The sequence below is a fragment of the Centroberyx gerrardi genome, chromosome 13, assembly GCF_048128805.1.
Source record: "Centroberyx gerrardi isolate f3 chromosome 13, fCenGer3.hap1.cur.20231027, whole genome shotgun sequence".
NCBI classification, from domain to species: domain Eukaryota; kingdom Metazoa; phylum Chordata; class Actinopteri; order Beryciformes; family Berycidae; genus Centroberyx; species Centroberyx gerrardi.
This window is the reverse complement of record NC_136009.1, coordinates 8,007,562-8,032,128: the sequence shown is the minus strand read 5'-3', so window position 1 is coordinate 8,032,128 and position 24,567 is coordinate 8,007,562. Positions and strand designations below refer to the sequence as shown.

The 24,567-nt window shown below is 41.9% G+C and overlaps 2 protein-coding genes across 3 annotated transcripts; one reads left to right on the top strand and one right to left on the bottom strand.

Annotated features, from left to right (window-relative positions):
• The first annotated feature begins 160 nt into the window (after nt 1-160).
• pigr (polymeric immunoglobulin receptor) lies at nt 161-3,868 on the top strand. Of its 2 annotated transcripts, none has more exons than XM_078287672.1 (8): nt 161-280; nt 1,088-1,432; nt 1,606-1,687; nt 1,928-2,154; nt 2,584-2,677; nt 3,199-3,287; nt 3,455-3,498; nt 3,603-3,868. In XM_078287672.1, exons 1-8 carry the CDS (start codon nt 232-234, stop codon nt 3,684-3,686), a joined length of 1,014 nt encoding a protein of 337 aa, XP_078143798.1. In that variant the 5' UTR covers nt 161-231; the 3' UTR covers nt 3,687-3,868. The 2 variants fall into 2 exon arrangements, with proteins under 2 accessions (XP_078143798.1, XP_071762553.1); XM_071906452.2 differs by having other exon boundaries at nt 2,581-2,677.
• A 12,345-nt stretch (nt 3,869-16,213) lies between these two features.
• lrrc24 (leucine rich repeat containing 24) lies at nt 16,214-20,837 on the bottom strand. Its single transcript, XM_071906464.2, has 4 exons — nt 20,676-20,837; nt 18,849-19,127; nt 18,176-18,344; nt 16,214-17,460 (listed from the first exon to the last, which is right to left on the bottom strand). The coding sequence occupies exons 1-4, from the start codon at nt 20,835-20,837 to the stop codon at nt 16,214-16,216; spliced, it is 1,857 nt and encodes a 618-aa protein (XP_071762565.2).
• Nucleotides 20,838-24,567: the final 3,730 nt, after the last annotated feature.

Sequence of the window (24,567 nt, the reverse complement as noted above, 5' to 3'; positions counted from 1 at the left end):
ATCCTAATTTTCCCATAATAACAATGATTAGTACAGTTTGTCAACTGTTTGTTAAAAGTATCCCTCACCATTAAAAACTAGCTGGCACCTAGATGGTTAACACATTTAGGAACATCTGGATTCCACATGTGGTCATGTGACCATGGGGAAGTTGGGATTGCGGAAACGGGGGTCTGTATTTAGTCAGGACTGCGGATTCACTTGTATAACCTCAAACTCTGACAGGCAAACATGCCACAACTCCTCATACTCACCCTCGGCCTGTTAGCATGGATCCCAGGTAATATCTATTACTACTAAGGTCATAAACTTATGAAAGTTGTGTAATGGGCTCTTTACGGCCGATTCCTCTGCAGATAGCTGATGAAAAAGACCAGAGTTCTTATGATTTGTGGGGATTTTTGTGCATCTCCGCACTAAAACCCCATTACACAACTGTTCTACCGTTGGCAAATAGCGTTGTTATATTGTAAGACATCACAGAATTTGTAGGCTAACGCTTTGGCCAGTTATGGAGGTAAGGCAGCTAAAGCCGTCTGGTTTTCATTATTCTGCTGCCTTACACAATATTGTCTTTTGTATTCTGTTCTTTTTCGATGTTGGCCATTTGCCTGCGATGCACTAGAAAGGGTGTTAAAGTTCACTGAGATGTGCCCATTTTCTGCGGGAAATGGAGGAGGCTTTCTAGTTGTTGTTGTTGTTGTTTTTTCTCTCCCAAGCTTCCTTACTTTGTCTTGCCCCTTGGCAAGGATATGTTTGATGTGTATTTTCACAAGCCTTTTATATTTCCCCCCAGAATCGGTATTACGGAGGCATAATCCAATTTTGGAATGAGAAGTATGGAGAGGGAAGCGAAAGTAGCAAAATATATATATATATTTTTTGAAGGAAACCGAAACCAGAAGTGTGGTACGAGTACTGCTCAAGGCCACTTTCTTCTTCTTTTTTTTAATCATAGATAAGAAACGTCCACTGTGAGGAATTGTTCTGCTCTCAAGAACGACTGCAGCAAGACTGTTAAAAGTTGAAGTTCAAGCCAGTGTTCGACACTCAATCATCCCCCCTCTCTCTATCTCCGACTCTTCAGCCTCTCTATGTAGGGTAACCACCGTGGAAGAGCACGCCGTCCTGGAGGGCCGATCCGTCACGGTCCCGTGTCATTATGAGCCTCAGTACGCCAGCTATGTAAAGTACTGGTGTCAAGGGAGAATGAGGGATTTCTGCACCAGCTTAGCTCGAACAGACACCCCCCTTTCGGCCGATCTGGCCAAGGAGAAGGTGAGCATCTATGACGACCCGGTCCAGCTGGTGTTCACGGTGACCATGACGGACCTGAAGGAAGGGGACACCGGCTGGTACTGGTGTGGCGTGGAGGTGGGCGGCATGTGGAGCGCTGATGACGCCGCCTCCACTTACATCAATGTCATTCACGGTGAGCGACTAGAGACTAGAGACAATTGATGTCTTTGGTCCATACACATGATCACAGGTGCTTTTATTTTGAAGTGACAAAGCAAAGACCCTCAAAGACAAATCATTTTCATTCAGTTTGTGCTTAGAATGCAAATGCGAGCTGCTAGTAGATGTGCTGGTTGATTCCTGCAGGTATGACAGTGGTGAACAGCAGAGTGAGTGGAGAGGAAGGGAGCAGTGTCACTGTTGAGTGCCTCTACAGTGAGAGATACAGGTATTAGATTTTGCTGCCAATCATATGCTTACTTACATCAAGACTTTTAAAAATATTTTCCCAGTGTATCGCATTCAGATCATTTGGAATTGTCCGTTCTAAAACAACATCGATCAAACGTCGCTAAAGCCGAGAAACTTTGCAATTCGTACGGGCCCTTCGGTCCTTCAGTTCAAATCAAAACCTTGAAGGATTTAATAAGCGGTATTCACTAATCCCCCTGTGACTCCCTGCCAACAGAGAAAGTGAGAAGAAGTGGTGTCGGAGTGGAGACTGGAGCTCCTGTCTGCTGACGGGCTCTGAAGGGAGCTACGACGACACTTCAGTGGCCATCAGCGATGACAGAACTGGGGCTTTTACTGTAACCTTAAAGAAACTGCAGATGAGAGACGCAGGCTGGTACTGGTGCGCCGCAGGACAGCAGCAGATGGCCGTGCACGTGATGGTCACACCTCCAGCCTCAACCAGTAGGTCGCAGAGCAGCTCGGAAAATTGAAAGAAGTCAAATTGTTGAGTTTCGATGGGAATGCTAGACACTTTTGCTTAGTCGAATGGTCGAACTTGCCCGTTTGCTTCATTGTTAAAGCTGCACTAGGGAAGATTTTTATGTAAAAATACAACCGTCTTATCAGCCTAAACCACTAAGTGGGGATTGCTGACATTGTGATACATGATTTCTGGGTAATGAAGTCCTTCAAACTTGCAAAAATTCAACCAGTTCTCTCTTGCTGCCACTAGGAGCCGCCAAAGTGAGAAGTAGCCCAGTGCAGCTTTAAAGATTAATATGGGGTTGTGACAAGATCTAAGGGTAGCTACCACTAGAAACACTCTTGCAGTTAGAATAGTGTACCAGTGACCAAATACATTCTGAGATCTCTTGTTCTTACCTTCAGCAGCGGTGTCTGTGACATCCCCACCTACACCAAGTCAGTCTGTTGCATACCTGTCTCCACCCAAACACATTATGAAGGAGTCCTGGGACACTCACAGGTAACAGTGAAGCACTTTTTTTTTTTTACATCACTGTGCTGCCATGTCTGCTGTTGAACAGTAGAGATGGCCGTATCAGAGAGATGGCTACCTGCATATCTTGAAGTTGCACATGTAAATCGTAGAAAGTTATATCATGTGCACTTCATGGCAACCCATTTTGAGTTGAATCGTCCTCAAGCAGCACCTCTTCCACAGCTTCAAGCACAAATTTACTCGAATGATTAAACACTTATTTTCCTTTTGAATTTCCCTAAGCTGTTCCATGTTTGATACGATACCGTTCACATTGTTCATCATGATGGATATCTGTCTTGACCATCAAGGTGCAGTTCACTTTAGTTCAGTTCAGTCGAGTCAAGTAGAGAGGGGTGATCATGCCACCATGTCAAGCAACATCTCTCTATCAGCATTTGACCATGTTATTATCCAAATACAGATACATAACAGTATAACCCAAACCAGCTCTTGAAGCTGGACTATCCCTGATCAGCCCATAACTGCTGTGTTCTGTGTTTCAGGCACATTTTTGAGTCTGTGGTGGTGTGTGTATCTCTCATGCTCCTGGTGGGCATGGCTATATTAGCAAGAAAGATGTGGAAGCAGCACAGTAAGGCCACTTCTCATTCCTGCGCAATTTAACTAAAATGTTTAATATGGGTAGTATCATGCCACTAATATACTCTGTGTTTATTAAATGCCATAAATCCATCAAATATCTTCAAGATTACTTGCTGTATTATTGGAGGCTTAAAGAGATTGACTCTCTACTTCTAGAGAAGGAACATAGGCAAGCAGAGGAACTGAAAGCAAGGCTTGGGGTAAGCCACCATTACAATATCTGTCACTATCTATCACACATAATTTAACCATAATAAAGGATATTTTCCAGTAATTACAGTACTGATTTTTCTTTGTGGTACAGGAGTATCCGGGGGAAGTGGGCGACCTGCAGAACGGCGCCGTCATTTTCCTCAACAGGGATTCCCAGAATGTGCAGATGTTCTGACCTCAGTCCCCATCAAATAGCTGTTGGGTGGCTCAAAATAACACAATATCACGTGTTTCATATTTGCACTGTTGCATCATTATTCTCTGTAATCGTGTGTCCTTATTGTACATAACACATACTTTCTTTCCAGTCTTCTTTGTATCACATACTGTTCCACGAATAAAGACCTTTAAAGAAGAGGCTTTACGATTGCTATTTTCCCTATGCAGCAATATACTTAAAATATGAATACTCCATATAATCGCAGATCTTGTGAATGGCTGTGTTTTCGTCAGCTCAAGACTTGTTTGTTGCTTGTAACTGTTGCATAGAAACCTAATGTGCAGGAATAAAAAGTAATAGAAGTTTTAGTGGAACTAGACTGCAATATTTGTTTTTTAATGAGATAATGGATTGGATTCTTAATACATTTACATATGCATGAATCTATTCTTTGTGATGGCAAAATTGCAGAACAGCATCAGTGAGTAAATGAACAAACAAACATGCTTGTATACAAAGAAAGAAAGGAAGGAAGGAAACATTTGAATGAGTTCAGAATTTTGCTCAAAGACAAATGTCAAATAGCTCTATACATTTCATGCTTGAAATGTTAATTCTCATACTGAACCTGACACAATGTGTTAGAATGGCAAACTGAATGGAAATAATGAGTCAGCCCAACCTTCTGTGTAAGCATGGAACAGTGAGTCAGTTCACCCATGAATCAGCCAAACTTAAATTTCAAGCCAATATTAGAACAGTGATGGGTGTGATTCTATTCTATTCTATTCTATTCTATTCTATTCTATTCTATCCTATCTATTCTATTCTATTCTCAGCATTGTCTGTTTGTTGCAGACTGTCATTAATCTTAACTGGCATTTCAAGCGCAGTTAATTCTGCCACTAGGTGGAGGTCAACCCTTTATGAAATGTGTTCTTTTTTCAGTTATGTATTGCTGGTGTGCGTGTGTGTGTGTGTGTGTGTGTGTGTGTGTGTGTCTTTTGCCAGTCATAGAGCTCCATTTGCTGAAGTAGCTATTTGATCATTTTCCTGCATCTCCACATTTATGCATTTGTGTTCTTTTTATTCAACGCAAGAATATTCCAATATGTGCACGCATCAACAAACATTAGAAAATGCAATTTTGTGAGAGTATAGAACTTTTCCCTTGAGTCCTTTGCCATTTGAGGACACTAACAATCGATACCTTTGTACTCACCTTGTGTACAGCTGCTTCAGCTAATGAGGCGGCAGTGGAAAACATGGAGTTGAAGGATCAGCCACCACTCCATGCGTCTGTGACAAAGAGCATGAAGGCCAAACACTGGCGCCAAGGGTCTCCGTCAATACACTTCACCTTGCTTGTCCACGGTTATTATGGGATGTCTCCTCTTGATGACAAAAAATACCTTAGTCTTCATTGTGACTAGGAACAATCTGAAACCATGGGATACTGATATGTGTGCTGTGGAAGCTGATAACCTACTGTCAACAAGTGTAATTATCTTTTATTCAGCTAAAATGTTTGTAAGAACTTGTCGAATTACAAGAAATAATTACTCAGTTTGCCAACTGAATATCAATAGTCATCATTTTCATTTGTGTCTTGGTCCAGCTGGTTTATCACAGGTTCACCATGAGCTGAGTGGAGAAAGAGGCAACATTTCATTTTCATTTCATGTTCAGTGTTTCTACAGTAACAGATAAAAAAACTAGTGAGACGAAATGGTGCTGAGGTCTGGGCTCCTCCAGCCTTCAACCATAAGATCCACCATGTCATCCCAGAATGCCTCTCTCCTGCTGAGGGATCATAAGGAGGCACAGGCCGGTCCCGGTGTGGTGCTGCAGACCTGAATTCCCCTGTGTGCATCACTGTTACAGATATATCCTGAGCTAAGGCTTACCATCAAACCTGCGTGAAATACTTTTAGTGTTCTAGATCCTTATGCGTCAAGCGTAACGAGGATTTTATCAGACAAAAACAAAATAAATCAAGCCCAGAGAAACAGAGAGGTAATTTAATTTGTGCTTCTGCATGTGAACGTGAGAACAGTGAGCCTAATTTGAATAAAAGCTGTGGTTGCCAAAATGAAGTTTTTGATATGCAATGTCCTTTTGATGATTTCCCCTTTCAAGCCATGGCGACATGGCCATGCAAATCCTGCCGGTGGCCTTCAGAACGCTGCTTCTAATGGTGTCGACCATAACCTGGAGGCTGAGGAGCTGCAGCAGCATGGGGTTTCAAGAAAAAGACAGTTCCAATATTTGAAAGAGTTTTTAAGATGAAATGAATTCACTTTTAGTAAATTTGTTGCAATAAATCCTCAGCAAAATAGGTACATGAAAGTTTAATCGCAGGGTTAATAGCAATTCATAAAAATGATGAATAATCTAATGTACTGTGTAATTTTGTGGCACCTGTCAACAGGACTCTCATCAAAATGAGCATGTACTGAAAAAAAAATCAACTCAACTGACTACAACTGCAGTACAATACATTCACTCATAATAAGACACTTGGAGGGATGGAACAATGGGGATTTGTTCATGCTCCAGCTATGACTCCATCTACAATCTTTGCCATTTGATCCTGGAGAAGATTTCATATGCAGTTCTGTCATCGCTAAGAGCAAACAAAGATGACCTTCTCTCAGACAGACTTGTAATGCTACATATAGGACAATAAACTGTCAACACAGGGTGGTATTCAGTATCAATAAAATAACCCCAGTTCCAAACAAAAAGAAAATGTTCACCTTCAATATGCTTTACGAGCAAGATGAAATGAAAACAATACAATTTCTGTTTCAGGATGCTGGGGTGGAGCCTCATGAATAGATGGCTAACAGTTAAGGATTTAGGCTGTCTTGATAGATTAGGTCTAGTATAATCAAATGGTTCGACAGTATGTTTCATTGCATCACAATATTGTGAGCCATGCTTTATTTTTACAGATACAAACAGCGATCCTGGCACTAATTAAGGACAGGAGCTGTGGACTGTGAATTTGATTTGAATAAAAATGAATGATAAAGTTCAACAAATCCAAGTGAAAATGGCTTTTTCCTTTTTCTTAGCACATGTTGGTCTGATGCTGCTCGCTCCGAGGTTCAGTATTTTTGTTAACCAAATCCACAAACAGTAAAAGTAACGAAGGGCCTAGAATTGAACCCTGGGGAACGCCGCAATAGATGTGTTAACACATATAGGATAATAAATCTGCTGGTGAGGGAATGCATAAGCAAAACCAATTTGATTTTCTAAGCGGCTCAGGAGGATGCCATGATCAACTGTATCAAATTCTGCACTTACATCAATGAGACTGAGTGCTAATAAATTGACCCGTGGCTATTAGCAGGTTAATGCTAGTTTGATTAGAGCTGTCTGAGCGCTGTGCTGCGTTCTGAAGCCGGAGTGGAGGAGGTCACACTGTTTGAATTGAGAAAATGAGCGAGCTGCCTGCCCTGCGGCTATTTTTGGTGCTTTTGAGAGGAACGGAAGATTGGCAGCTGGTCTGTCAATTGTCAGATTTAGAGGGTCGAGGTTGGGTCGCTTTAATAGCGATGAAACGACTGCTGCTTTTTGAATGAGTCGGGAACAATGCCAGAGGAAAGAGAGCTATTTACAACATTAAGTACAGATGGGGCTATATGGGCAGGGGAGCAGCTCTTTCAACAATGGGGATTGGGTCTAAAAGGAAGGTAGAAGATTTAGATGTCAAAACCAGTTTGTAGAGCTCCTGCAGTCTGGTCCAACTGGGTCGAGATGCAGTGTGTCCAAGTGCATCACTGGAAATCTGAGATCGAATGTTTCCTATTTTCTCAATGAAGAATGTCATAAAATTATCATAGCTGAGGTGAAGCTAAAAGCCAAGGTTAAACAAGTCAATTCTGAACTTTCTCTGCCACCCACGGCCTCTCGGCACCCCAGGCAGCTGCTGCTCTCGCCGCCGCCTTTGACTACACCACTGCTTCCCGCAAAAACACGACTGCAATACTGAAATGTCACATCAACCTTAACGCCATAATTTGGCAGCTTAACGTTTCCCTGCGAATATACATGCCTCGTACAACATGACTTAAGATTGTTTCTGAAACGTTAGGGTCCATTTCTCATTTTTGGCAGACGCCCAATCCTCCGAGCAGCGCTTCTATCAATAAAACATCAATTTTTAAAAGCTCGTTCGCGCAGCTTGCTACTGCCTCCTGCAATGTCCTATGGTGGAGGAAGACAAAGAAATAACTGGTGAACAGCTTTCAAAAGTTGAACATTTTAACTCTGCGGTCCACAAGAAGAGAGAGGCAAACAGCAGCAGCACAATGCAGGTTCAGTTAATAGCTACGTGTATGACTGCACGGCGTCCTTTCGAATTACATAAATCAATTATCTGAAAAACGCTGATTGAACTTTAGAAAGATTGGAAGATTACAGTTCTTCTCTCCCAGCCTGCTCGCAGTGCAGTGCAAAACAAAAGCCCAGTGGTTGTTTGAACAGGCTGACAAGCTGACAAGTTTGATGTGAAGTTCTGGCAATGGCCTCCACTGATAATATTGGATTTCAGAGCGCTATCAATTATATATGAATCCCTCATATTGGCTATTTGCATATAAAAACATTTCTGCTCCAGAAAGAACGTAGAGATAGTGCACAGCTCAAGGATGCTGCACCTAGAAGCTACATGCAATGCAGTCAAACTCACGAGTAATAAGTCTTTAAATAGAGTTGTGAAATAAATTAAATAAATTATTTGATCCCTTATTAAAAAGATAATTATACTTTGTTACTTCCTTTTCTGGAAATGCAGGCAAACTATTGTGTAGATGAGCATAGTGTTGCACACATACAATATATGTGACCCAACATGGAAAAACAGACACATTATGGGGGATAATTTGATGTTTTAGATTATTATTATTGGTTATGATTATGATTATTGATCTTTGAATCCAGAGCTTTAAAATGTTATATCATATAATATGGGCAATTAAATTTGATTGTTTGAATGATTCATTATTGAATCAAAAATGTACATTTTGATCAAACATTTACTCATTTAAACATTTTCTTTAATCACTGTGGTTCATATTTTTTTAGATACAATAAATGTGTTCCAGTGTTCTCAGGCAGTTCAACAGGAAATTACATTTGCTCTTACTCTTCAACCGTGCTAAGAATACTTGCTCTCACTCATCAGTTGATGATACATAGAAACCAGCCAACCGAGGGTCGTGTAATCACAGAAACTGTAAAGCGATGGAGTCTGGTAAAACGCAGGAATAATAACCTTAGGCCATGGAATATGTATCTTCAGCTACTGCTAAGGTGAAGAATGCCGAGCAAAATAGAAGCGTACATAGCTGGATCAATATCTATTTCATGCTTCTGTAGTAAATACCATTGGCACGGCACAATGTACCGGCGCAACAGCTCCATCTTGTCCAGCTCCGACTACACAGCGGGATGTGAGTGTGGGATTGGTAATTCAGAGCCTGATGATGCCAATTACTTTTATGTTCTACTCAATGAAGGTAACGTTGTGTAACGTTTCCAATGTCCACTTGCTTCGAGTAAAGCACCTACTCTGCAGGGGCCAAATATTTTTCTGGCACAATACTGTTCTTTTTATGGTCTTGTTTCACTCGGAGTGAAATGTGCTGTAGCAGAAAGCTATATAGCACACTTAAAAACATTATGTACTGTATGTGTAATGCAGTGAATTATGTGGTATTGTGTGCGTGTGTGTGTGTGTGTGTGTGTGTGTGTTATATGCTTCGCTTTGCATTGTAGCAGTGAATCATTCCCAATTCAAAGATCTAATCCCAGAGATATTTTTTACATAAGATCTCTGGTCAGGTTTCTATCTATATACAAAAGAATATCACTGTTGAAAACCCCGTAACTTGAATTTTGGTGATATTCTGTAACCCCTGATACAGTTTCTAAATAATTCTTGAGATTTATCTGTTCATGTGCTTTACTTAATACATCAATCACAGTATTACCCTCCTAAGATTGCCCAGTTTCTAACTTTTCGTAGTAATCCCTGACTTGTAAATACCTAAATAAATCTTTGTTTTCAAGTCCAAATTCCTTCTTCAATTCTTCAAAACTCTTAAGTTCTCCATCTTCAATAAGTGTGCACAAGTCAACCATTGTTGCAATCTGGCATCATTCATCCCTGGTTTGAATTTTGGGTCCAGAGCAAACCAGTTCAGAAGTTTGATTGTTTTTATATTATACCCCAGATCTCTAAAGTTTGCTTAGCAATTGCATTGGTTGAATTTGAGATTTTCATGTTTTCGCTTCAATTGAAGGATTACATAGTCTTCTGTGGGTTGAGAAAATGCCACCACTCTTTGGGCTTATGCAACTAACCTCTAAACATATGGATCATGTTTGTGTCCAGTTGTGCTGATGGTCAACATTCGACCCAATGCGGCACTGTTCGGTGTTCAATGCCACTACAGTTACAGCCTTAAGAACGGCTGCCAAGGTCTGTGATCCTGTGCAGCCGTTCATTTCACAATGACATTCCAGAAAGCGTTCGACCTGCTGGGGGATGATGGGAAGGAACCGTTCACTGTGACGGCTGAGGATGAAGGACACAGGCTGGCACTGCTGCATTGTTTACATCAATGTCACAAAGAAAACCACAGGTATGACATATGCTTAATACACACCCTCTATTCAAAACAATACTGGAAAAGAGAGCTGGAAATAGACAAACTAATTTCAGCCACCTTGACTCTTCAGTTCTACCACCAAGAGTTACAACTATTTCAAAGACGAATGAGTGGTAAAAGTCATTTTTAATGCCTGCTCTAAATGCAACAGAATGAAATAAACAAAACCGTGATTCATTTTCCATCTAATTGGTTTTATTGTTAGTTTAAACATTTTTTAGCAATAAGACTCATCAGACTCCTGGTGGCGTCTGGACTTCTGCCATTGCTGCAGTTGGTGGTTTGCATAGTGATCTGGAAGTGGGAACTTGGAATACAAATCCTTAATCTGTGTAATATAAATAGCCATGAAACTCCGGCTCAGTTTACGGCGGGCTGTAAAGAAACCGAACAGGATGTAAAAACGTAATTGTAACTGTTATGAACGCACGTGTTCTGTCTCTGGATGTTCATGAATAGATGTTGTTGAATGGAGTACAAAGTGTTCTTTTCCACAGGCGACCAATTACGGTGATGATAATGATGTGTTGTGGTCCATCAGAAGACGAGGCAGAGCAGAAGAAGATGAAACAGCTCTGTAGATATTAACCGAGATACTCAAATTCAGCATGATTCATTGACTTTTTTTCCCTCTCTGCAGGACTCTGCTATGTTCAGTGATTTAGCCCCGTAGGTATCAAGAGCTAAAACTCTGATTTCTTATATATCGAGGGCTTGGAGCCAAAGTGCGAAGTGTAAGTGTGTTAGTGTGCGTAAGTGCGATTTTGGGCGAATATGAGTATTATATATCAATTGAAAGGTCTCAGTGAGATCTTTTCAGTGCCAAAAGGACACAACTGAAATCATGACCCATAAGTTTTAATTAAACAAAAACTGAAAGCCGTAACAGTAAAAGTAGGGTTTTGTTTGCTGCCAAAAGGGCGTAACTGCACTTACGCCCTTTTGACACCAAGCAAAACCCCACTTTTGACACTGAACAAGCATTGTGGGTAGAGGATTCTAACAGCACTTAGGTCAACTCAAAATGCATGCTGACATAAGTAATGCTAGCATGGCAGCATGATCACATCATTTTTAGTATCCTATTCATATCCGAATTCATATTCTAGGTCAATATTAGATGAATGTAAATATGTTAATATTCCCATGAAATACTTAGGCCTATAGATTCAAAATGTTATTTTATAATGTTAGGAGTGTGAACTGGTCAAGATGAGCTCTGATAGTAAGACTGCTGGTAGCTGAAGTTATCCCTCAGTGTTATGAGGAGTTTTACAGGTCTTTGAATGTGTCCCAGGACACATCAATAAGTGATGTGTCCTGGGACACATACAAAAATGTATTATACGGGTTAGGGTTAGAAAAAATGGATCAATCAATTTGATATGTTCCATGTAGCCTACAATTTTAAAGGCCTTGGTGAAAGTTGCTGAGCATCTTGTTTTATATTTCAGTGTTGATTGAATTGTAATTGCTAGATTTATATTAAAATGAATGTGTGTTACAATTGTTTACTTACATATGCCCATATTCTGCATGGCTCTATTGGTACAATGTTTGTGCCAAAAAGGCGTATTTCACTCTTTTGCCATTTTTAAAAAAGTTAACAAATATAATTCAACTTAAACTGTAGCAGTATTGTTTTTATAGTAATGCGCAATCTGATAACACAAAAAGTTAAAATATTGTGCTTAGTATGTGGTAACGGCAGCTGATCCAAGTTTGATCAAAATTTGTTTTGGCTCTCCTGTAAAATCTACTATAACGCACTTATGCCCCTTTGGCTCCAAGCCCTCTATATATATGTTGTCTTTTTTTACTGACTTACGTTGGTTGGAAAAAAATATTGTTTCAACCTGAATTGATTTTCCACAGTCTGATCCTGGGCACAAAACTCTACAGTTCAACAAAAATGCAAAAATTGCAATCAGAAGTACCTTTAAAAACATATGTTCATCTCATAACTCAAATCAAGACATGAGGAAGTTGATTGCTGCAATTATCCTATAGTCGGTACTCTTTTCTTTGCAGGTATACACAGGCAGTCCATCCTTCAAATCCCTGGTCTGATGCATATAATATATTTATGTAACTCTTAAATATGAAAAGATTAAAGTTAATGACCTCACAGCGCGGAAAACGATTTCAGCATCGTTCCCCATTATCCTCAGCAGCACCTTGGGAAAAAAAATATGCAAGGACTACGCCACTTTGAAGCACCTATACGCTGTAACAAAGTCAGTGGCAAAGAATATTATCAAGAATTTCATACAAACTTTCCTTCTGGGAAAAAAAAGCCATTGTGAAGGCCAGGTAGAAGGATTGCATAAATCATTCATTCCAAGATATATCTCATATTTGACCTCATACAAAAATTCATTCTCCTGTTCTGAACCAAGTTTGGAGAGAGATGAGAACAGAAAAAAAAAGAAAAAGATAGGGAAAGAAAGGGGGGGTGGGGGGGAGAGAGAACAGCATCAGTATGAGAACCATGAGTCTTCACTCTTCTCTCCTGCATCCAAACTCCACCTCTTAGTTGATGGGATCAAAGGCAACCTTCAGGGTAAAAGAGGATACAGAAATCTGAGCAGAACCGCATCTGAGTAATAAAGATTGGTGTCTGCCTGTTAGTGCATTTTGCAAATGTGTATCATAATTATACAGTATGGCTGCATTTGTGCTTGTTACTGTAGGTCTTGTTCGTCTCCTTGCTTGTTTCTCTCTAAAGTGAATATAATTGAAAATGTAATGTTGATAAAAGGCCCTTTAATGTTTCTTTTTAATACCCAGAAAGTTGATTTTATACTCCGTGGCACGGTTAGGCTCCGCAATATTCATATAAACTGAACATCAAAAAATAGACAGATGTTTAAAGCAGTGGAGTAAGCTCCAAAATGGCCTTCTTAAATCTTAAATCTTTGTCCGTAAATAACCGTGATTTCTCTCCGCATCCAAAACAGTCGAATAAATCCACAGATGTTCTTTACACAATCACCTAAGTTGCATGACAATGTGCCTATACACTTTCCAGAGGATAAAACATGTACTGCATTTGTTATCGGCGTCCTTTTAGCAGCATCTGTACTTTAAAACCTTGGTTTTCACATTACTGTCACTATATTTGCATGATTTTTCCAGCTGTTAAATCAATTATGGAGGTCTCTTATCTACAGTACATGCCTGCCAGGTATGCTAGTGGGGATTATTTAAATTCTTTTGAATTGACTAGAGACGGTGCACACAGTATAAGCATGAAACAACAGCTTAGTATACCCGGCATGTAGTCAGTGTGCTTAATAGAGAGCTACAACATGGGTCATGAGGGAGACAGGGGAAAGCGAGACTTGCACTCTGCCAAGGATAGTGACATCAGCCTGCTTACTTGTACTGCTCCGATGTACCAAGTCCAATGTACCCATGACAACCACTGAGTGCTTTGTTGGGCCTGTACTAACATAGCTTGAGAGATGTGTCACAATAATGGCAAAAAGGAAAATCCTTTTGCATCAAACGGCGGTCGGGAAGGAGAGTTTTCCTCCTTTCTTTGTATGAGAGATGCTGAGTGATGGTATCTTCACTGCTGCTTTTAGCCAATACTGGGTATTCATCAGAGGAGTGGTGATGTGCTGGTGGTGACCTTACTACATCCCTCTGTAACAATTCATGATCATCATTCTGAATAGCAAAAAAGATTTAAAATTTCTGTATTGCTAAAATCAATATTTCCATTGGGCTTCTGTATGAATGCTCACCCTGGATTGTGGTACGAAGGATTGCAACATCACATTCTGTGTATTGGCAAATGCATCCGTAACACATTACACTGCGGTTCGCTAGTTAATGTTTAATTACATAGTTAATTAATCATTGATTAACCACTAATTGATATATGAGTTAGCTACTCACTACCTCTAAGTCATTAATAAGTAATATGCTGATAAGTGATTAAACACTTATCAATGAATCAAGAACGACATCGTTAACTGACTTTAATTTATTATTATGTCACAGTTTATGTATTCATTAGCTCTCTGGTAGCCACTGGTAATTATAAAGCTAATGAATTATGTAGTATGTATGCTCATATAAAGAAATAACATGGAAACATAGCAGTTGTAATATGTTACTTCCTCTAATTACACTAATCATGTGTGGCTATATTTGTATGGATGTTGATATTAATCCTTATTTATTGTTACATACTACTCTGTATTACTTGTCACCATAAAAACAGATGGTCAAAGATGCATTTTTCAAAGGCATTCAAACTGTGATTTAGGTTTGTTGTGTTTTTATTCCATTTTACATATTTGGCGTTGCAGTGATGCCACATTTGTTCCTACAAAAGGCAACAACTTGGATAACATAATTTTTTTTGAAATGGTGGGGAAAATGTCTTTCAGCTGTGTTTCTTATTGATTTCCCAAGAAATAAGTAAGGCAGTTAAAACAGTGGGTGATGGGGTATGGCCATACAAAGTGAAATAGCTGTAATTTTAGAAGAATATTGACTTTTTCTTTTAGAATTAGAATCAATGAGGGTCTCATTCCTGCTATGATGCACAGATTATTACTCAAAAACACATTTCCAAATACATTCTTTTATCTCAGTCAGCAGCTATCTCTGAAAGTATGCCTTATTTTTCAGTGCTGGGAAGTAGAGGAGGAGAATAAAGAATATATGAGCCATGGAAATCTTACAGACTGATCTCTTCACACTGACTGAAAGCCACAATCTCTCTTCAGAAAACACCTCGCTATCTTACAGGATGGAGGGCAGAAAAAGAGGACTTTGAGAGTCCTGATACAGTTGTATAATCAGCATAACAACTGATTATACAACTGCATAATCAGTTAAAGTGTCATATCCTGACCCGTGGACCTCGCAAACACAGAAGCATCACTTCATTTAAAATACATTTTATTATTTAGAAACCGAAGACAAAATGTGTGACACTGACATGACATCAGAATGGTTGTTACAGACTGTTACAGGAATTCATTCCACCAAACATTAGATTTAGTCAGACATGGAAATGTATATTCATTGTTCTAGTGTTGCAACAAACAAGTGGGAGAAAAACATAGCATATTAACATCAAGGAATACATCGGAATGGTTGAAATGCTTAAAAAAAACCGAACTTGCTGCTGCATTCAAAATGAACTCCTTCAAACAAATCCACCCACCCACACCCACTCACATATGGGTAATAACAATGCCGTTTCAGTATAAGGAGATTGGTTTAGGGCAAATTCTAATGGGATTTGGAACATGTTCCACAAAAACAAAACCAACTGCACTTCACAGTGAAAATCAAGTTTCATTATAATTGCACAATACACAGACAAAACACAAAACCTAAAAAAAAAACAAAGTACAAAACATGAATCACAATCTCCATATTCAGTTATTTGCCTGCATGTGCTGTAATTTTGGCCTTTTGTTTTTTTGAGGATCCAGTCAAACCAACCATTTCTGACAAGGTTAGCCACATATATTTATTTTCAAAGGAAATCTGGTTTTAGATAGAAAGATACGGTATGGTTCATTTGTTTTTTTCCCTTTATTGATCAGTGTTCAATCCCTTTGTCCCATTTTAATATCAAACAATCAATCAGATGGAGGCCTCCGGGAAGATCGTTGTGGTCCAATTTTTTTCCTAATGACCCTCTGTCCCACATCGACTGCATTTAACAGCTCTCCCCTCTTTTGCCATCGAAGACAACACCACAAATGAATGCTTCTAATCAATGCTCCAAGGTGATTTCCTCTTCTTGTATGTTTAATTCATAGCGTCTTTAATCAAGTCCATCAACTTAATGTTTTAGAATTGTCGGAATAAAATCAAGGCCCCTTAGCAGTGGATCTCATAGGCAACCTGTGTCCCGAACAGGAGACTCTGATTGATGAAGAGTTCCTCGGGGTCTGTTGTTAGGGGTCCCTCTCCTCCCTCTGCTGGGTTCCTGCGAAGCCCCATCCCCCCCGACCTGGTCAGTGTCTGCACCATTTCGTGGTCCAGGAGAGCCTCCTTCATGCCCTTCTGCTGGCCGTACCCGCTCATCATGGGACACCTGCTGGAAGTGGACCCCAGGACAGGCTTGGCGCGGTTGAGTACGTACATCTCGTGGCCGTGGTCGTCGCGGTACTCCTCCAGCTGGGCGAAGGTGGTGGGTCCGTCGGAGTAGTCGTTCACGTAGAGGATGCTCTCTTCCTTGCTGGTGCAGTAGGAGCCGCCCTCTTCTTTCCGCCGCTGCTGGTGGCGGGTGTAGATCATGATCAGGAGAAGAAGAGCAGTGAGTGCCAGCAAGGAGATACCCACGGCGATGGCGGTCTGCGTGGCGGGGCCCAGAGCGTTGAAGTCCATGCTCTCTTGCTCATACAGGGGCTCCTGGCTCACATCCAGGACTTCCGGGTGGTAGAAGGCGTTTGACGAGGAGGGCGAAAGGGAGTGCGAGTTCAAACGAGGCCAGAACTGGGATGAGGATGAGGAAGAGGACATGTTGACGGCCAGGTGAAAGGTCACCCTGGCCACACCGCCGGGGTTCCAGGCCTCACACTCGTAACGCCCGGCGTGCGCTACTGTCACGTTGCTGAGGAACAGCATGCCGCTGCCCGTGTCCGGGTCAAAGCTGTCCCGCTCGCCACCCTCCTCGGTCCCGCGCACAAGTCCGCGAATTCCTCCAACACCTCCTCCCTTGCTTCCTCCGCCACTGGGCTGGGCTGTCACCACTCCTCCGGCCCCGGGCCTGAACAGCTCCCCATTGGGGCCCAGCTCCTGGACCAGGCCTCGGGGTGATAACTGGGCCTTACCGTGGGAAGCCTTCCTCCAGGTTACCTGAGGTTGAGGGTAGCCCGAGGCTTGGCAGGAGACGCGGAGGCTCTCCCCCAGGCGTACAGTCAGGTGGCTGGGCTCCAGCTGCACCACAGGGGGGATGCAAACCAGACTGTTGGCAGCCACCTCCACCAGGCTGAGGTGGGAGAGGCGAGGTGGCTCGGAGCACATCAGCCGGCGCTGTTCGGCAGAGCTCAGCAGACGTTGGCCCTCCTCGCTGATCCAGGTTCTGAGCCAGCCCAGAGCACAATCACAGCGCCATGGGTTCTCTGGAGGGCAGGAGTGATAAGAAAGATGAGTGAGGGATAATGAGGCCAAACAAGGGAACCAGGGGAACAGGAGGTAAACAGAACTGAGTGTAGGCAAGAAAAAAAATGGATGTACACATGACTGTGCAGCAGCGTTCATATTCTCTTTTGTTTTATTCTGTGTATTTTGTTTATGTTCCACTTTGCTGTCAATATTTAATCTTCGTTTGCCCACTCTTTATTCTTCCATGTTTTTGTCCTAATGAGGTTTTCGTGGGAGTTCTTCCTCGTTCTCACTGAGGGTCTAAGTTTTGGTGGTGTCATTTTTTATTTATTATGTTAAAACGTGGGCATGTGAAGCCCTTTGAGCCTGTAACTCTGATTAATTGCTATACAATTAAACTTGATCAGACTTGACATGACCGTATCAGTTTGACCTATACTGTTAGAATTTCTGTGTTTGTGGCTAATGTCCTGACAGCGCCTTTTCATCTTGTCATTACATGTCATCTCCATAGAAATGTGGTCCTGTCATGCTCACTGGGAAGAACATGGCACTAACACTGCGAGGGGTTAGGGGTCTGTTGTTCACTGGGCCCGCCCACGCTAAAAATGGAAGCGTTTTCAGTACCGTAAGGCACTTTGAATAAAATCATTCACCAAAGAGCTTATATAACTAAACACATTTATAGGATCTCTGCTCCAGGTGGAAAATCCCTCCTACTAGTCCGCCTACCTGTGACTCGGAGCACCTGCAGGCTGACGAGGGGTTTGAGGGATGAGGCTCCCAGGGTGCGGAGGTGGTTCCTGCTGAGGTCCAGCAGGGCCAGAGACGACAAGCCCGACAGAGCCTGCTCCGCTAGCAGCTCTATGCTGTTCTCCTGCAGGTGGAGTTCCTGGAGACGCTGCAGACAGAAGAAAGTAGAGGAGGAAAAATAAGTGAAGCGCAAGGGAGAGGCGAAGGAAGAAAAAATGTCAAAAGGAAAGAGAGGTGGAATCGGTTCCAGCTGACTCAGACTGTACTGTAGTACTGTGCGGTAGGGATTAGGCAGACACCTTGTCATGAATTAGAGCCACATCTGTAGGTGTCACTCTATATCATCCAAACAAAAATTCTACAAGGCAATTTTGAGCAAATATGACTAATCCTCATGAAACCAACTTAGCATATGAAAAAGGCAGACAGCCCAAAGTGTGAGTAATTGGATAATTAATGCATAAGTAGGAATAGCAGGGAAGCTGAGGTTTTCTCAATACACCAAAAATGATGAATCTAATTATTGCTTTTGGAAAAAGAAACCAAATTTAGTGTTTACCAATTCCAGATGTGATTTCAACAAAATGTATCATCATCACCATTACCATCTATTCATCCATCCATCCCTATAACCACCCTAACCCCCACCAACCTGGAGTCCCCTGAAGGTGTAGTCCTGGACTCGGGTGATCTGGTTGCCGGCCAGGTAGAGGATCCGGAGGTGCTCCAGACCCCGAAACATGTCTGGGGTGACCAGGTGGATGAGGTTGCCATTGAGGGCCAGCTCTAGCAGCTCCCCCTGGCTGAGGAAGGCCCCGGGCTCCAGGGCCGAGATGCTGTTGTTCTGGAGGTAAAGGTAATGGAGGTGGCCCAGACGAGACAGGTCCTGGAGACGGATCTGGACTACAGCATTGTCTTGGAGGAAGATAGTCTTGGGGGGGCAGAGGGAGAATGAAATGAGCATACAGATAGCAAATAGACTGCATTAGAAACTCAAATGAGGGGATTTTTATTGTTTGCATAGGTGTTCGGTTTTATACAAGAAAGTTTGTAGGAGTGTTGTGCTCAATGGGTAGAAAATTGTCTCAACACTGCCATAGGAAGAGGTTAGATTAAAGGATAAGTTCGGCAATTTTGGACCTGTATATAATTTGTCTCTTACATACCTGTAGTACTTGGACCCACAGAGAATACTGGCTCCCGAATCAGCTATTGGTTAAAATGCTAACAATGAATCCAAATGGGGTTTGTCAAAATATCTCCAAAAAAGCCATTTGTAGGCTCCATAGGGGAGTTGAGAGTAAACATGACACAATTCCTTTGACTAATCAGGAAACTATTTTTCTCTGCTGCAGCACACTGTTGTGGGGTGAAAGTACGTGCATGGCGGCATGATCTAGTTTTGTGGACAGTCGGGTCAGACTGTAAACAATTGCACATGGCAGCCGGGTAGAGTGTGGGAGAAGACTATCCACTGAGATATTTTGACAAACCCCATTTGGACTCATTGTTAGCAGTAAGAGGCCTAGTGACGGAGCTCGGTTTCAACCGACAACTGACTCGGGAGTTAATATTCTCTGCTACCTAAGAGACAAATTATATATGGTATATATGGTACCTATGGCAGTGTTGAGACAATTTTCTACCCATTTTCTACCCACAACCGGCAAACTTATCCTTTAACACTGAGGCCAGCCTTAAAAATATCTGCACTTATGGTGCGACTGTGTGGAGCTTTGGATGAAAGCATTCACCAAATGACATATGTAAATGACATATGTAAATGTAAGCAATACAAACACATTTTAGGAGCGTGATAATAATGACTCTGTGACAATGTATGTGGGTTGTGCAGTTTTTCTGTGGTTCAATTGTCTTGCCAAATGCCGCATAAATCAGAGATCTTGTCAGGAACAAAAAACGTTGCTGAATGGCAAGCAAGGTTTGAGTGATTGAAGCTGCGCTCAGTGGTTTTTGTGTTTGATCCATAATGCATGATCGTCGGCTTGATTGGTAATATGCTTTCTCTGGTGATGCTTTCAAAGTCGAAAACACGAGCCACGAGGTGGAGAGTGATTGACGGGATAGAGCTGGTGATTGAGGTTAATGGAACAATTTATGCGGGACATGATTTTCATTAATATTCATGAGCCGCAGTAACGTTGGGGGCCTGACCCCTGGAGAAAAAGATGGTCTAATGTTTAACGTCTTCTGAACAGATGATCAGTGGGTGTGCGAGAGCCACTTTCCCAGGAAGGATGAATGATTACACGGCAAATATCACAGCCCTTCCCTCAGGCTTACATCAAAGAGGGTCACGGCGAGTTGATTAACCACAATCATTTCGGTTAATAAGAATGGATCTGCTCGGTGAGAGGAAGTCAAGTGATACAAAATGACTGACACGTGCCGATACAGTCGCCGATACACCGGTGGTGCCTTGACTTATCGTACGGAAGCAGTCAATTCTCCAACTGACCTGAGTGGCAGAGGGGACGCCCTGCGGGATTTCTTTGACCCCCAGGGAGCCGCACTCCACCGTGAGGCTGTAGCAGCGGCAGCCAGACGGGCATCCCAGCGCAGGTAGGGGGAGGAGGGCCAGGAGGGCCACAGCGAGTCCGGAGAACCACGAGGAGACCATGGCACTCTCGCCACACAGGCCTCAAGAGACGAGCAAAACCTGAGAAGAGGAGGTGGAGGAGGAGGAGAATGGAAGGTGAGTACAAAGATCAAAGTGAGCGTCTGTTCTTCACACCCTTGTGTGCAACAGCAAACCTTTGTGAGATGCTTTTTTCCCCCCACAGTAATGTCTTTCATACTCCAAGCAGAGATTGACAGTAACTGCAGATATGTTGTGTATGCAGATGATGGCGAAATGGCTAGGGAGAAATGATAAAAAAACAAAAAAACCTTGTAGCGAGGGAACATAAGAGTATCTCCTCATCCCCACCTGTTTTCCATTCAACTGTGTCTATTCAGTGGAATTGCAGCAGCTTCTATTATGGGCTTCAATTAATTAAAGATGTGATAAAAGATGTGCAGGTTGCCTCAAGGACCTCTCTCTTGTCTTTTTAATGCATGCACAAACACTCTCACTCTCTTTCTTCCTCTCTCTCACACAAACACACACACACACACACACACACACACACACACACACACGTACGCACATGTGCAGCGAGGGGAACGAGGCTCTGTTTTGACCTGTAATCTCAGCACCCTCATTTCCCTCCTCAAAGCAAACCTTGAGAGCTAAAGTAACAACTGGCTCTAATCATCTGATCAAAAAACGTCAACACTGGCTGCTCGCTGCACCTAACAGAAATCTCTTCCTTTGATATAACCCCATCACAGAGCCATTCATCCATGCACCTTATTATTTCTATACAGCCCGGGAGGTATTTACTGTTCTGTCCGACTGTGGACATCAAAATGGGGCTCAGACTGCTGTCCAATGCTATCTAGTCCGGCGGCGTTCACAATGGTTTGACGCCAACAGATTACATGAAGATATGGCAGGGTGGTAGATGTATGACAATGTTGAAATGTCACACGGAACCCATCATTCTGCTTCAATGGCGATAGATGGATATATTGTGCTTTATTGAATGTCAGCCTCCTGCTTTGTTTTAGAGAATCTCCATCCAGGAGAGAGGCAGACATCTTATTGATCCGATCTAAAGATACTCATTGTTATAAAACATTAATTTGCAACCCAGCCGTGTCCCCAAACCCCAACAAGTCTGCATGACTTGTCACAGAATCATCCATACAGATAATTGACAATATTACATGTATCTCTGAGTGATTCTGAGAACGTCTGGATTATTAATTATTAGAATACGTACAGATCTCATTATGGCTGATTAATGAAAGGGTCCTTTGCCTAAAATAAAGCGTGACTGATAAGTGTTCAGTTTGCTGGATGCTTGAATCATCACTCTGACATTCTATCAGACTGATATAGAACGTCTCATTTGTAGAGTGTTAGTATCCAGACCAATCCCAATAATTTAATGCCCAAGTGCAAAACCACCAGGATTGTTATTTCAGTAGAAATGAGAAGTCATTCTCAGTCTACTGACTCTACATTATTGAGCAAATGAGCAATGAACGGGATTTTAATATTACATGTTTAATTTAGAGTGCATTTATGAGGATAGCCGGCTAGATTAATACAATGTGACCTATATAAGGCGTTCAATCTTCTCCTCTCAGGAAACAGGGAGAGACACACATTGACAAAAGAATGCCATTTTCTCTCCAATGCACTAGAGCTCTCCAAACAACCGTGGAGAGAAATTATGTATTTCTATTGTGGGGAGGAGAAAGCACAAAAATTGAATTTTGAATTAGGCCATGGCCTGTCATTGAGCTTTTGTTACTTCACACAGTGAGATGACTTTTAAATAGCTTTGGATTGCTTTGAAGAGGTTTGTGGCATTGTCGGTGTCTCGGCTGTATTTCTGATCCGTTTGGTGCTGCCCTGGTGGACTGGGGTATCGGTCTCTTTCGGGGGCATGGAGATTTCTTGGTGGTTCCGGACTCTTGAACGGTAGTGTAGCCCACTTGTACCTGTATCTCCATTTTATTGCTTTCTTGTGTTTTGGCACACACTTTTATTTAAAGTTCCATCTGTTTTTAATTGTATCTCTGTTTTTTTTAGTTGTACCTGTTTATCTCTTGTAATGAAGTTATTATTATTATAACTAAAGTTAGCGTTAGGGTTACCCTAACAAGGTTAGGGTTGTTAGGGTAACCCTAACCTAACCCTAACCCTAACCCTAACCCTAACCCGCCTCAAGCACACATTAAATTTCCTGCTCCACCCTATTTAAACGCGCCTAACCATGAACTTTTCTCTCTCTCGTATGTCTCAGTTCTCTCATCCCTCCCCCCCCAACCCCTTGTTCTTCTCTCTCAGTACAGGAACCACAGGGGGAAATGATGGAGCCAAGAAGACTCCCCATCAGCGAAACAGTGCCCCCACCCTGAGTCTCAATTCCCTGGTTCCTCGAGCTAACCATCGACCAACTCATTCAACCCCCTCGATTCATCCCTTCATCTCGACCCCTGATTCATCCCTCCACCCTCGACCCTTGTTTCATCCCTCCATTCTCGACCCCTCTTTCCCTCAGTAAACCATCTAAATACATCTCATAGTGGCGTGGTCTTTGTTAGTGAATTACCTTTAGTCCTATTTTTTATAATTCTTTTTCGGCACACACTTTTATGTAAAGTTCGATCTGTTTTTAATTGTATCTCTGTTTGTTTGTGTGTTTTTAGTTGTACCTGTTTACCTCATATATTACCTTTTATTCCTATTTTCTATTATATATATATATTTTTAATTTATTTTCATTTTTCTATCATTCATTGTGGTAGTTTCACATCACTGCTTTTGGGTTTTATTGTATGTAAAGCACTTTGTAAACATTGTTTTTAGAAAAGTGCTATACAAATAAAGTTATTATTATTATTATTATTAAAAGTGTCAAGTGAATCAGAGAGGAAGATACTTTTGCCTGCCCTAGGCTAAGAATACACACAGTACAAGAGTGCACAGTCTGAAATGTGTTGTTAGAATATGAGCCAAACATCAATCCAAATGACACCCTGCCAGGTAGAGAAAATAGCCTATGCATTTCTCCGTCTCATTTAAATGTGACTCCGTCTTTAAAAGACCTTAGAAGCAGCCGTGCCCTGCATTAAATCTTAGGACAAGGTTGTCGAGATATAGAGAAGAAGATAACCTGTGGGGTTATCAGGCACGGGAGTCCACATGATGGGAATCCAGAGGCTGACAAAAACAAAGTGACATTTAGGATGAGGGCTTTTCTTCGAATATGCAGCTGACTGCAACTTGTCCTACAGTATTTGATCCACTGTTTCAGATTTGGCTTTGCCCTCACTGTGTGTGACTCTCTTTCTTTTGTCATGCTGATGTGGGATTTCGGTGGTGAGAGGCCAACTTGTTCATTTCAGTCTCTGTAATCCTCTGTGGAACATGCATAATCTGCACAATCAGATGCTTGTTAGCTAAGCCGCTCTCGGCAGTGTAGACGTTTTTCATAGGGGGGTTGGGGGGGGGAGGGGGCTTCGTTCAGTATTAAAAATGAGGTCAGTAATATATCACTATTAACCTGACTGTGTGAAAATGTTTAAGTAGGATCATGAGAGCTTAATGGTGTGTGCATACGTCTGAGCGTTACCCCTAAAGCAGAAGTTTTAAGGGCAGTAGTTAGTTGAGGAGACACAACGGGGCAGATGCCAGTAAACAAACACCAAAAGAAATCTAATAAACTGCACATCACACAGAGAGAGAGAGAGAGCCTATACAATATTCAATACCAGCAGCACAGCAAGGAGCA

Coding starts and splice junctions, on each gene's coding strand:
- lrrc24 (XM_071906464.2), bottom strand. CDS start 20,837: ATGGTCTCCTCGTGGTTCTCCGGACTCGCTGTGGCCCTCCTGGCCCTC. Junction 19,128..20,675: donor GCGTCCCCTCTGCCACTCAG/GTCAGTTGGAGA, acceptor TGCCCCCCCAAG/ACTATCTTCCTCCAAGACAA. Junction 18,345..18,848: donor ACACCTTCAGGGGACTCCAG/GTTGGTGGGGGT, acceptor TTCTGTCTGCAG/CGTCTCCAGGAACTCCACCT.
- pigr (XM_071906452.2), top strand. CDS start 232: ATGCCACAACTCCTCATACTCACCCTCGGCCTGTTAGCATGGATCCCA. Junction 281..1,087: donor CCTGTTAGCATGGATCCCAG/GTAATATCTATT, acceptor CCGACTCTTCAG/CCTCTCTATGTAGGGTAACC. Junction 3,288..3,454: donor AAAGATGTGGAAGCAGCACA/GTAAGGCCACTT, acceptor CTCTACTTCTAG/AGAAGGAACATAGGCAAGCA.